Source organism: Neopelma chrysocephalum, unplaced genomic scaffold, assembly GCF_003984885.1.
Source record: "Neopelma chrysocephalum unplaced genomic scaffold, ASM398488v2 Primary Assembly neopelma1_24, whole genome shotgun sequence".
NCBI lineage: Eukaryota > Metazoa > Chordata > Aves > Passeriformes > Pipridae > Neopelma > Neopelma chrysocephalum.
In genome coordinates, this window is record NW_020897693.1 from 22,521,218 (window position 1) to 22,535,458 (window position 14,241).

The 14,241-nt window shown below is 37.3% G+C and overlaps 1 protein-coding gene across 6 annotated transcripts in view; it reads left to right on the forward strand.

The window, feature by feature from the left end:
* Window positions 1-14,241, forward strand: part of DCAF5 (DDB1 and CUL4 associated factor 5) — a 72,741-nt gene that overhangs the window by 5,002 nt on the left and 53,498 nt on the right. For 4 of the 6 annotated variants that reach the window (XM_027707987.1, XM_027708017.1, XM_027707992.1 and 1 more), the window contains exons 2-4: window positions 5,006-5,149; window positions 9,334-9,370; window positions 11,737-11,876. In XM_027707987.1, coding sequence (XP_027563788.1) covers window positions 5,006-5,149; window positions 9,334-9,370; window positions 11,737-11,876 — 321 coding nt within the window. Of the gene's footprint in view, window positions 1-4,235; window positions 4,379-4,408; window positions 4,573-5,005; window positions 5,150-9,333; window positions 9,371-11,736; window positions 11,877-14,241 lie in introns of those variants that run through there. The other 2 variants (XM_027708012.1, XM_027708005.1) reach the window with 2 other exon arrangements.

Here is a 14,241-nt window from a genome sequence, read left to right on the forward strand (position 1 = left end):
AAGGCAGCAATAATTTCAGAGGATAGGTGTTGAATTTCAAGTTAATAAGATACATTACATGGAAAAAATATCATGTGTTTTGATAGGGACAAGTGCAAACTACAGCATGTGAATAAAAATGATCAACTCTACAAATACACTATGGCAACTAGGCCACAGTCACAGAGAAGAGGATCCAAATGCAATAGATCACAACATAAATATTGTCAGACATGATAAAGCATGTGAAGTAAACCTGCTTTGTTTGGTGCCGTTGGGGCCTCAAATGGAGTGCTGTGCTCAATTTTGGGCACTATGTTTTGAGAAAGATGTGCCGAAACTAGAGAAAGTTCAAAAGAGGGTATGAAGAATGAAAGACTGAAAGAAAGGGATCCATTTAGTCTACAGAGAGAACAGATGAGTAGAGATACAAGTCCTAAGCTGCATAAAGGTGTTCTTAATTATTATTACATAAAGTTGTAAACTCTTCTTTGTCTACTGGAAATAGGACAAAGAAGTGGTCCAAAATTATAGGAAGAAAGATCTTAGGTTGCTGTTTGATCTTGCACCTGCCCTTCATTCTGTAGTTCATTCACTTTTTTTCTCCTCTTCATTGCTTGTAATGTGGCACTTTCATAATTTAAAGTCAGAAACTGGTATGATGGAAGCATCTGATCAGGGGGACGGAATAGGGAGGAAAAGATTGTTTGTCTCTCAGTTGATTTTCTGTCAGGTCAACTTCTTTAATCTACTCATCCCTGCCTGAATCATCAGTGAATTCAATGAAAGGGAAAATAGCAGAAGCACATGGTAAGGGGGAGTGGGATTATATGTAAGGTCAAAATGCACCCTCGGGCTAGATATTAGGGCAATCTGCCTAATGGCAAGGATAATGAGGAACTGAAATAGGCTGCCTAAGGAGGGTATGAAATCTACCTCAGCACTGATTTTTTTAAGAGCAAACTAGAGGTGTATCTACTAGGAATAATTCTGACACAGTCTAGCCTTATGCCTTTGTCCAGGGCCAACTAAGTGATCAAATTGAAATACCATCCAATCCCACTTTCTGTGATTCATACAACCTCTGGAGTAGGTATAAGCAATAAGACTAATAGTTTTTGTTATGATTTAGAAGTATTGTCCGCTTGCCGTGTAGGTTCTTCAGTGACTAGAGCTGGTATATGGGAGACAAAGAGGAGTAGTGGTCTTGAGCTTTGTCTGCAATCAGCAAGGTTAATGCTCTTTAAACTTGCAGTTTTTAAGTCCTGACTGGTATGATTTTGAAGTGCTTCTGTTAGTACTCAAGAACTTGTGTGTTTCATGAGCTATGCAGACACTGATTGGAATAGATTTACTTTGGTGAGGGTATGTTCTGGCCCCCTTTGAACTATTTTAGGCCTAAAAAGAATAGACTTCTCTTCCTGTCTCTCTTCAGTTTTGAATGTAGAAACAGGTTTGACCCATAATGAGCACTGAGGTACTTGACTAATTAAATCTTTTAAATGTGGTTCCTTTCTGAAAAGTAACTGTAGAATGGCATTGTATAATTCCTAGCTGGGTCACACAAACTTTTACTTTTCAAATTGTCAGTCATACAGTCCTAAACAGAATCTGCAAAATAAGATAAAAGTGAAGCTATTTCCACTTTGTAGTTGTCAGACTTACTGTTTCTGACACCGCAAACTGAAAAATTACAAATTCAAGACTTTGCAGGTCTTCAATTTCTAGAAAATCCGCATGTGGAACCTTGTTGACTAGGGTATTTTCGTATGAAGCCATGGACTTGGATTTCCCAGATATGTATTAAACCTGGTGCTGTTGGTATATGCCCTGTATCATGTTAAGAATGTACTCTTGCCATACACACTTATTTCATTATTCCTTTGGGGGAGCATTGTAGAGTTATCACAAGATTGTTCAGTGGGTCCAGGGGTTTTTGAAAAGTGTTGAGAAGCTTCTGCTTCCGTTGTCGTAGAATTGATGTATATGCACAATAAATGCACCATAAATGGAGAGCATTTTAGTTAATCAGCATTTGCTGTTCTGTTGTACAGAATGAATTCTATAGACCTGCTATAGTTTCCTATAATTCTCAGACTTGTAACTTATGTTGCATTATATGCATGCACTTTGTGTGTAATGAATCATGGTTCCTTTCTACGGAGCATAAAACTCTGTATGTTCACATTCTTTGCTGTCTCCCTTCTTACCTGTCTGTACATGTGCATCTCCCTCCTTTCTCCCTCTTATTGTAAGGGTCAGGTTTGGGTAGTGAAGATTGCATTTGCTGGTTTACACTTTTCCTGGTTTCAGTCACTTAAGCCTTGCCTTTTCTTGGGTATAATTACCCGTGACTTAACACTTGTTCTCTTGTATGAGGATGTTTCCAGGATGAGACTGTTGAAGTGCCTTTTTGCCATAAATCCTCTGTGGCCCAACACATTGGGTAACTTTTTCTTCTGGGTGGAACTGGTCATAAGTCAGAAGTATTTCTAGAGTAGCTGAATTGGAGTTAGAAGGTAAGAGACTTCCAACCCAGTTAACATTATAATTTTATTAAACTTTTATGTCTTGGGGGGTATGAGAGGGTAAAACAGGTGTAGGTGTCTTCAAACACAAGTATGTGCAAGACAATATGTAGATGGAGAAGGGACAGAATTGCATGAATGTGGGGAATATTTAAAAGCTCCTAAACTGTGGACTGTGCCACCACAAAGGCAAACATAGTTCTTGGTCCGCTAGAGTGTTGAGTACTCAATAGTGGGACCCTTTGTACCAAAGTCTCATGGAGATCTAGGTAACTGGGAAGAGAGAAACATTTTTATTCAATAAGAAGAGTCCTTTCCAAAGTGGAGGCAGAGGAAACAGGCACTAAGGTATAGGAACTTCCAAAAGAGAAGGTAGTGGCAACTCTTCACACTGCCAAAGACTTTTCTGCACAGGTTGCAACTTATCCTTCTCCTACCATACTGTATGTGTGCTGGAAACCACACTAATGTTTGTTTTCTATGGATATCTTCATTATTTTTGTTGTATCTGGGCAGTGGTTGGTGGAAATGATTATGAGTTTGCTGTTAAAGTGGGACACCTAGGTGGCTGTGCTGTCAGGTAGGAGGATGTGTAGACTTATTGCAGTGGTTTTGCAAATTGGTTTGCTATGGGAACAATTAACAACAATATGTAACGTTTTGCCCTGAAATGTGTTTTACAGAAGGTGATAAATAAAGTTTGATAGAAGCAATGTTGGTGTTCACCAGCCTTAAATGTTGCTTAAATTGTTTTCCAGATAGTGATAACATTAGGATATGGCTATTGGCAGCTTTGGGAAGTAGCCACTTTTAAGTGTGACAATTACTTCCTGATTTTAACTTGACTGATGTGGTCATATGTTTCAACAGTCATGTATTTCTGTGTCTCCTTATTACTTAGTATGTCTGCAATCACTAGGATGGAAATACAACTGTCTCTCCTATTTCTAGACAGAAAGAAATATAAGCTTCCATTAGTTTAGTTGACCATAAATTACTGTGAGTTTCTGGATCCATCAGATTTGACTCATTCCCAGTAGTTATCAAATGCATCACAAATCTTTTTATCATGTACTCTTATTTGCTCTGTGAAGTACAAAATCAGGAGGAGGAATACACAATTAATCTCAAGGAGCATGGGTAAGCATAACATGCAGCTGTACTGTCCATCAAAGTGTCATAAAAATCTGTTAATAGACTCACAGGCTGAGACTGTTAACTTATAGGATGTTTGACATAACTTAGTTCCATGAGAAAAATGCTTAATAGCATCATCTGATGTGAAAAATGTTAAGAAATCTGATTATCAATAGTAGTAATGAATTCTGTTTAAGTATTTCTGTTTTTTGTAAGAAAACAGCAGGCCAATTGATTTTGGTTTCTTTTTGTCTCTATATCATGCCTTTTTCCCTCTGGATAGCAGCTCAGAAGGCTCTGAGTTTATGCTTTTGGTTGTGCAAAGAAGCAGTAAAATGTTTTAACTGAAATCAGAATGTTTCTAGTGGCATTTTTGACTTGCGATGACACTATCTTTCATTTCTTATTAAAGACAGATACCAAAAAATATTTTAGGTCTGACTTAAAGCAGCTTTATTCAGAATTTACAGGCATTCAAAATTGCTTTGGAGAATGCTGTCCAATACAGTAGTATCTTGATTTTTTTTTTTCTTCCTAATAAATAGTAGGTTAATGCAAATGAAACACAAACAGTCTAATACTCATTTTATATCTGACTGTTTATCAGACAGAGAAGGAGGCACTTCAATATATTTGTGTATAGAGTTCTGAACTGAGAACTGCATCTAGGCAAGCAATTAGAAGTACATACAGCAAGTTGTAAAGCAAGAGAGAGTTGAACTTCTTTTCTCTGGGTACTCTCTTTGTCAGGAGTTCACCTCAGAAATGTCTGTCTTAACCTTTACAGATCTGGAAGCATGACATGACCGTGCATGCTGAAGACTTCTGAATGCTTCAGTAAAATCTTTTTATGGCCACATGTCAGTCCTGAGCCAACCTATGCTATGAAGGCTTTGGAAAGACTGCTAGAAGAGATATAATTGTCACTATAAGGGGGAAAAAGTTTCTGTTTTATGGATAATGTAAGCAAGGTTGGCAACAAGGGGTTGGTATAGAAGCATTTTGCCAACGTGCATATGTTAATCTGGCATGTAATTCATCTACAGCTTGCCACAGAGTTTTGCATAGCAGTACATTTTTGAGTTTCCAGGTTCCTATAGGTTGTCACTCTGTGTTGGCAGAATGGCAGCTGTTTAATTCAAACTTTTCATGCTGATTACTATGTTTTCATTTATTTTAACTGAATACCTGACTGCATGACATCTTAATGTAAATGTATGTCTATATATCCAAAAAGGTATACATTTTTTATGCTAACTAGGGTTTTATCAAAGCCTTTTATGAATAGCTGCAGAGTTAAATAATGTCATCAGTTTACACATGGCTCAGGCAGCAATGCCCATTTCCTTTCTTTTTTCTAGGAGGGGATGACCGCCGGGTCTTACTTTGGCATATGGAAGAAGCCATCCATTCAAGAGTCAAACCAGTTCAGCTGAAAGGGGAACATCACTCTAATATCTTCTGCCTAGCTTTCAACAGCGGCAATACAAAAGTGTTCTCAGGAGGTAAGGAAGGAAGGGCACCCTGATTTCACAGGACTATGTGTTGTGAATGCTTTGCAGTAGAAGCCATGAGTGAGAACCTGCCTCAGGTGCTATCTGGAAGGTGTTCTTAACCAGCAACTGGAGTTTCTTTGGAAACAGGGAATTCTTTAATTAGCACAACATTTTCAATTTTGTCATGCTTCTTTTCTCAAACCCTGGTGTTAGTGCATTGTTGTCTTGAACTATCATGAGAATCCTGGGTTCAGTCTGCCCCTACTTGTGGTACAGACTGTGGAATGTTGTCTTTGTTATTCCCTCTTAGCTGTATTGAGAGCAGACCCTGCATTCCCTCTGGCACTCAAGCCTGATGCTTAAAAATCTTTGCTGCTACAATCTGATTTTAATGCACTCTTAGATAGCTCATGTAGGACTATTGCCATCTATTGGTGGATCACTTTTTTTCAGACCCCATTTTAGTCCTCACTAGGTAAGCACCTGCCTTTTAGAACTGTTGGCACACACTGATAGGCCTCGATATTTTTCATCTCTTTTTAATAAAAATCTGCTTTTTAACAGAAAGTTTAATTCAGTTTTAAAACTAACATAAGGGAAGTGGACATATACTTATTCTGGGTTAATAATCCCTATAATGCAGGTTCATTTCACTGCATGATTTTTAAAGTGTTGAGGGTAAGGAGGAAAATTTTAATTGAGAAGAAAAAGACTGTCAATGCAGTCAAGTGTCATTTTCTGCTGTACTTCATTTCCTCTATCTGACATGGTAATAGAAGGACAAGAATTTGTACAGAATGTCATTTAACATACAGCTAGATTTATTTTAGGATATTATGAGACTATTTGGTCAAAGCCCTTTGTTACCTTTTTGAATGAAGATTTGTGAACTGCAAATCAAGGCTAGAAATTGATTCTAAGTGCATGTGAATGGTGGAAGCTTCTCACCCTTCAATGCTGTGTTAAAATTATAACATCCATTAGAAAAAAAGGCATGACAAAGCTTAAGATGGTGTCAAATTTGAAGGATGGAGTGATTCAGATATACTTCTCAGGTGGAGTAAACCCCAAAAATGTCAGATAGTGATGCCTATCTTCTAATTCTGGGGACTGCTGTTTGTTTTATGAGGAAGACAGCACTTCATGCTGTCTTCAAATGAATGTATCTGCATGAAATTTTGGGCTGAAGTCTGTTTTACTTTAGTTTGAACTCATACAAATGAAACCTTACATGAATATTCAAGGAGTGAACTGTGCCAAATCTTGCTGGACCAGCTGGAATGGTATTTTCTCATATCCAGCTCAGCCCTCTGTCCATTGGACCCTGCTGTCAGAGGCTGCTGTTTTCACAAGAAAAGCAAAAGAGTGGCTTAAATATACCTTGCCACTGAAGTTAACACCTGCAGTTAAAGATTTACATCATTAATTATGGTGGTTTTTGCTAAGATGCCAGGTTATATGAGCTGTGACAGCTGATGCACAGACAAACTGGCCATTCTCATCTCTTTTTCCTCCTCCAGTTTACATAAAACCACTGTGCCTCTGCCAGAAATTATTTCCATTGGAGGAGTCAGGAACTCTTTCAGCTGCTCCATCAAGATTCATTGAGCTCATCTGCAAGGGCTGTGAGTCTGACTCTTGGATCCCTCGTAAAGAGTCATTTTGCTGCATGGCCTAAATGTACCATCTGTTTTATCTCTGTCAGTAAAATGGGGCTAGCTATATTTATTCACTCAGTGATGTTCTGGAAGATTCTTAAAAGGTCTGAAAGAATTGTGGGACTTAAGGTCTACTGGTTGTCACATAGATACACAGACACCCACACCTGAATTTGGAGTTGTATTTAAATTATGGAAACTGTAATACTTATAAAACCCCAGAACTAAAAATTAGAGTATGGAAACTAGCACAAGGCACACAGAACTCAGTTTATTCTGTAAATAAACAACTGCCAACAACTAATGACTTAGAATCTGATGATCTTTCCCTAAAGCAGCTCTTGATAACAGAGGAGAAGGGATTTTCCACTTCACTAGAAATTGGATTGCATCCAAGGAATTTCAGAGCTCTTTCCTTTGAAGGAGCAAGCACCACAAGTAGCCATTACAAAAATGGAGGGCAGGAACTGAGTGGACAGTAATGCATGTAATCTCTGGAGAAAAACTGTCTCAAGATACCAAAGAAGTTCCCATCCCTGAAGAATACTGTTGCCCTTCTCTGCCCACACACACTGAGAGTAGAGCAGCTTTTGAAATGAAAGATCCCCTCCTAGTAAACTGCTTGGACCATTTTTTTCTTTGCACTTAATGTTAGGTATATGAAAAGATGAAATAAACCTACAGGGAACTGAATTTGTTTCCCTAAGGCCTGATGTGACAGACAGGGGGGTTAAGGCCACCTTAACTGTCCTCCTCTGTATGTGCTCTGCAGTATTTTATCCGTAAGTGTATAACTGAAGGGAATGGCAAATTCTTCTTGTCTTTCTGATGGTTGTAACTGCAGTTATCAAAATGAGAGATTATAAAAGGGACAGTTCTGTATACAATTATGACCTTGTTAATCTGAGTGAAGAATGAACTCTCCAGTATTAAAACACTGTAAGTAGGAACCCCACTGGGTTGAACAGCAGTGATGTTTTCTGCTGGAATGAATCCTTACCAGAAGCAACCAGTTTGCGGTTAGATTTTTGTCCCCACTTTCTCCTCCCAGACACAAACTAGAGGAAAACAGTGGTTATTCCACACACTCTCTCCTTTCATTCTTTATTCCCCATTTTTGAGCTTGTGATGAAAGAGAATATTGATCCCATGATGACTAGAGGCCTGAAGCCAGTCACCTAGAATGATTCTCATGTTCATACTCTATGGAGAGTGAAGAGCAGGAGTGTCTGCTGGAGGAAATTTTGTCAGTGGAGAAACTAGGCTACATTTTTCACTGGTGAAATACATAAGCACTAGAGTAGTCTTACTAAGTATAAACCTTACATGTTACATATGATGGGCAGTTCCCAATGCAATTAATGATCAAAGGACACTTACACATAAGTGACTTGTTTATTGTACCATAGAATAGACAAGCTACTGCAGTAATTTAAGGCTGGCATGATTTAACTAGGAACCTGGGCAAAGAGCAAGTGGTTGTAGAAAAATCTCACACCTCATTAGTGAAAGAGAAACTTTCTCATATTTATTCTGTTGAGACAGAATACAATTGAAATATATATATGATAAATGAAAGCTGAGTCAACTGAGCACTTATGAATCAAAGCATGAAATCTTGCCCTTTCTGAACCTCTTTGTTGTGCATTAGGAAATCTTCACAACTCTATATCACAACTACAAAGACATACAGAGCACAAAAATATGACTTTGTGGGCTTTGTGGGTTCTTTTCTTCTGAATTAAATGTAAAAGTATGTGTGTCCTTAAATATTTCTAAAGAGGAGGTGCCAAATTTAGTTAAATTAATATTCAGCACAGAGACTAAAGAAAAATATTCTGCTGCTATAGTTTGAAAAACGCTGCATGAGCTATCGGAATTACTTTGTGGCTGTGACCTTCTTAGCCTGCACAGATGTGGTTAGTTTCCATTGTATTCAGTGGATGTGATCAAAGAAAAGTGACATGATTGTCTGGTTACTTGATTTGGTTTTTGTTAATATAGAAGAAATTACATTCTTGCCTTCTCGATGGCTGCAAAACCCTGGATGCTGATAGTGTTAGCTGGCAGCATTTGATCTGGGAGCCCAGTGCCTTTCACTTACAACATCTCTTTTCACCTTCCATGATCTTTTTATGGAGTATCCTTTGAGCGGGAAGAAAGATGTATTTTCATGAGAGTTAAAAGTGTTCTGCTGCTTCATGGAATATTCTTCTCTTTACTGCAGATGTCCCAAAACTCAAGCTCAAACTGAACAAAGAATGATTGGTGGCATAGTTAAATAGAATTATTTGTTGAGCAGTAGCAGATGGAATGTATTGGTACATTTGGTCATGACTGGAAATGTGACATGGAGCCTCTCACATAACTGAGCAGAGAGCTAACCACTTGGAAACTGAGTTCGTCTTCTCTCTGCTTCAGTTTTGTTTTTGAAATTGAAAATTAAAAAAAAAAAAGTTGGTTTGGGTTTTTTTTCACTATAATGCTTTTTGACCACTGGAACACATTGTTAAGTGCTTATATTTCTCTTTTTAGGAAATGATGAACAAGTTATACTCCATGATGTTGAAAGGTAAATACACAGTTTGCATTTCCATTGCTTTGAGAACTCGCTTCATGTCAACTCACTGGAGGCACTTTTTGTTTTAATTAATGGTCTAGGATGAGAGCACGGTGTTTTAATCCTGAAACCTGCTTTTTATTTATCTAAATTCATTTCGGGAATGAAGTATTCCTCATAATTCCATTTTTTTCCAGCACTTGGGTTTTATATCATTTTGACCTTGGGGAAGAGAATGATTATTAAATATATATGCTCTCCTGCAAACAACATAGTACGTTCTGAGTAGCTTTAGAGCCAGATTATTCTGGCACGTATACAAGTGTTGGCACATACAGATGTTTTGTTTTTCAACACACTCACCTGACTTGTATTTAAGATGGCTAATGCTTGGCCTACCTAATTAGCTTTTAAAACTTTGACTGCAGCTGCCAGATTCTCCACGCTAATGTGAAGCAGATTTGTTTTGATGCTTACTTTTTACCAAAATTGCAAACCAGTTGGGAATTAGGCTTTGTTGTGCTACATCAAGATTAGGCTGTTAGTCAAAATATAAATAATACAGTAGTGGTAATGTGTTGGATTGGAATTCTCTAGATATCATGTCTTTTGAGCTTACTTCATTTGAGGGATAAAAAAACTATAAAATTTTGGTCTGTACTAATAACTTCTAAGCAATGACCATTTAATTAAGATGAACTCAAGAAAATCAAGTATAAATTAAAAGCAGGAAGAGATATATATAAGAACAGAGAAATATAAACCCTTACTTTTTTTGAGTTGCCTAAATAACATAATTTGGACATATTTCTTGCTATGTTTGTCCGAAGCCTTTTGCATTGAACTGTTCAGTGTACATCTGCCTTCCATCATACCTTGTGTCTGCTTCTTGCATAAGTCTTGTATGGTAGCTGGGCAAAAGTAGCTTTGTCCTACTGTTCTGATGCTTTCTCAGGAATATTGTGTTGTTTGGTGTTTGGGGGTTGGTTTTTTTTTTGGTTTTAAGGCTTTGGGGAGTGTGTGTTTTGTATGAGTTTTGGTTGGGGGTGGTGTTTGTTTGTTGGGAGAGGTTTTTTGTTTGATGTTTTGTTTTTCTTGTTGTTTTAATTAAATGTGGAAATGTCAAAATTTTAGATGCTGGTGTTTATCACGTTCTGACTTTTTAAGCTTTTACAAGGTCTTTGTCCTTGACGCTTCTCTATATAACACATTTTTTCCTACTCTGTCTTGCTTAGATGTTAGTCTTTCTGATATGTATGTGTTTGTAATGTGCTTTCGTTATCAGGGTTTGGGGTTTTTTTAGGTATGCTAAGTCCAGTTGTAACACATACATAATTCATTCCTCTAAGGTTATTAGTGGGATCTTCTGAAAGAAACCTTAGTAGACTGACACACTAAATTGTGATTGATTTCTATGGAAAGTTACTCTATCTTCTTGAATGGTAACACTTGGTCCGTCAACTGTTTTTTCATCATTTTAAATGGCTTTTTCTGTTATTGCTTTTTTTGCCTTTTTATTAATGGTCCATGAGACAGTTAGTAGGTCTGTCACTAAGAACATCAATTGCCATGTGAGTAAAACACTGATTTTATGTGGATCTCTAAGGTGGAGCTTCCATGAGGTATAGGGATAGCATACAAGGTGTATTCCCTAGTGAAATGAAGGGGCTTTTTCAAAGAAATAAAACAATCCCAGAATATTCTGACTCAGTATTTTGGCTTCTGGCCTCTCCATACCACTCTTTCCTCCTTTTTAAATGATCTAAAAAGATGGGAAGGGAATGGAGAATGGGCTTTTTTTTTATAGCTGTGGAATGGCTGAAAACTAGGTACTTTGGGGGAATAATTTTGTTCTTTTTTTCTGGTTTTTCTACATGGAAAAATATAGGTCTGGTCTATGCAGAAAAACCAAGAAAACTTACTTAAAAAGCCATCTGGAAAGTTGGTCTTTTGTGAGCTTCAACTGAACTTCTAGACAATACAGAAACCTGTATTAAAGAATGTACTTCTGTCTTGTTTTCCTTTTTACATTAAGTAGTAAAAATTTACTCCACAGATCCCTAGTCTTTGTTCCCTTTCCCATTGCCTCCTCCCAGACTTGATCTAACACAATGAGAGTTCCATAGCATCTTGAAGTATCTGAAGTTTTTAATGTTTGGGTTTTGGTCTGAGACATTTTTTTTCTCATAGCATGATGTCTTGGTCACTGTACGTGGGCATTTTGTTTGGTTTTCACTTGAGTTATACACAAGGGTCTTCTTAGGAAGTAGCATAAACTTCATCACTAAGTGTTACTAGGTAGATAAAGCTGTAAATACTTTGTTTTTTAAAACAATAGCAAAAGAAGGAAGAATGATAATACTGTGTCTCTTTTCCAGCACTGAGACCTTGGATGTGTTTGCCCACGAAGATGCAGTGTACGGCCTTTCAGTAAGCCCAGTAAATGACAACATCTTTGCCAGTTCATCAGATGATGGCCGAGTTCTTATTTGGGACATCCGAGAGTCTTCCCATGGAGGTAAGATCTCTAGAAGGAAAAGATTGTTGATTGAGGAAGAATTTGTGCAAGGCAGGGAAGAGAAAAAATATGTTTATCAGGGACAGTCGAGACAGTGAGTGTTGGAAAAGGGTGAAAGTGAGGCATATTTTTTTGGCCAGTGATAGGCAAGCCCTGGTCTTTTCAGTTCAGTCTTAAATGACTCCATAAAGTACCAGTACATAGTGCAGGCTAGCATAGAACTTGGTTTGAATAGGTTTTGACTTGAGTAAAGGGGGAGTGGAGGGAATGACAACATCTTTCAAAACTTGCAATCAGTTAGGAATATGGTTTTTGGGGTTTTTTTCCTATAGTCTGGGCTAAAAAGAAATTTTGGATGTTTAGAAAGCTGTCATTTTGATTTGAATAGTTTTCCAAAGCTAATTATATACTTCCCTGTGACCCTAAGACACGCGTAATGTTTTCTGGTTGTATGGAAACTCAGGGCCCTTATGTGATAACAGGGAAATTGAATTATTACTTCAGTCTTTGCTTTCTGAAACAGAACTGAATAATGTTGATTTATATAACAAACCTGCAGCTTCTCAAAACACCGTGACCTGTGTTTTTACAGCTGCAGTTTTGAGGCTGAAGAATCTCAATTTAGAACTATAGTTACATAAATTTGAGAGAAATACCACAATAATTGAATTTCAGTGTATGAATACCTAAGTAATACTTAAATAAACGAAGCTTCAAGTTTGCCTCATCCTAAAGAACACAGAGCAATCTGCAGGAGTACAGAATATGGTTCCCTTCCTTCACAGCTGAAATAAAATTCTATATTTTTTAGTAAGCTGATTAAATGCAATTGCCTCAACTTGTAATTTTTACTGGTCTTACAGGAAAATTGTTTATGGCTGTGAAATCCAGCTTAATGTATTTTGTGGCAATTTGTACACGTTGTTGGGTCAAAGTTGCTGTTTGACTGAATTATCTCTTTCCACACTTAGTGAGTTTGATAACTTTCTTAGACTGTCCCTTTTTGATTAGGAAATGAAAGTTGAAACAAGACATACTTTATAGTCTCATAGGAGTCTTTTAGAGACACTAGTATCCTGCAGGATTTATTGAACATGAGTAACCAGAGTTGGGTCTGTCTTGATAAGCCCTGCCAGAATATTCATAGTAGACTGCTTATAGATACCCTCCCTACCCCAGGCATATTGCCTTTGTATAAGTATAAATAAAAACTAAACATACTAGCACTGCATTCAATTTTGTGCAGTACTCTTGCACAGTTGTATTACCCCTTATCACTTTTCCCGTGTAGTAATTTTATTAAACATTCTGAAAAATAGGTACACACTCCATATATATATATTGCAGACTTCGATAAAAATATCTATATTGTCTCTTCTGTCTTTGACGAACTCATTAATAACACCCCTCTTGCTCATAAGTCCCTTAGCACAGTGAACTGTGCTATTTAACTTCCCTTTAGCCAGTTTCTTACCCCATGCATCTCCCTTTGCTAATGTCAACTGCCTGTAATTAAACTTGATACTATAACTTATGTGAATTTAATCATCAATATATATACCACTTTTCCCCTGTGTAAAAGGTCAGTTACTCTATCAAAACAAGAGATTAAACTAGTCTGATGTGACTATTTTACTTTTGATAAAGTAAAAAAAAGTGCAAGTGTAATTTCATTCCTGCTTTTATGTCTTCATAATATCCAAATGATAAGACCAGACACTGAATATGGTTTCCAAATTGAAAATGGTGAAATGCCTTCTCCTAAACTCTGCACTATAAAGATCTGTTTGTGTCAGGACAACTACCTGTTGCTGACAGTGGATGTCAACAGTCAGGAGGACTGGATGCTTAAATGCATTTGTAGGAAGCTGCTCAGTATCATAAACTAATGTCCAATCTGATCAGAATTTCTAAGATTATATGAAATTAAATTTTTCCTTCTTTGTTGTAGTTAAACCTTGTTACTGCTTTTACTATTGTTAAAACTTTGAAAGAGAAGGCTGCGCCAGTGAAAATAATGTGAAGTGTTGGTTATAGTAGTTTGATTTTGGAGTTGTGTGTTAGGTTCTCTGAATTTTAAATAATGGGCTTTTGCATGCTTATATAGGAGTTCTGAGTCAGCATTTATATGTGAGCCCTGCCAATGTTTACTGCAGTATAATGCTTGTCATTGGGGTAATCCCCTTGTCTGCACTGGTATTTTCATGAGAATAGGCACTATGCCTGCTAGTGTGAGTACAGTTAGTTACCCTGAGTGGCCAGTGTATTAAAATCTTGCAAATAACCTCCTAGTTTAAAATAGTGCATTAAAAGAGGTTGGAAAAGGACTTTCATTTCCTTCTCTTTCTCCCTGTCTTTCTCTGCT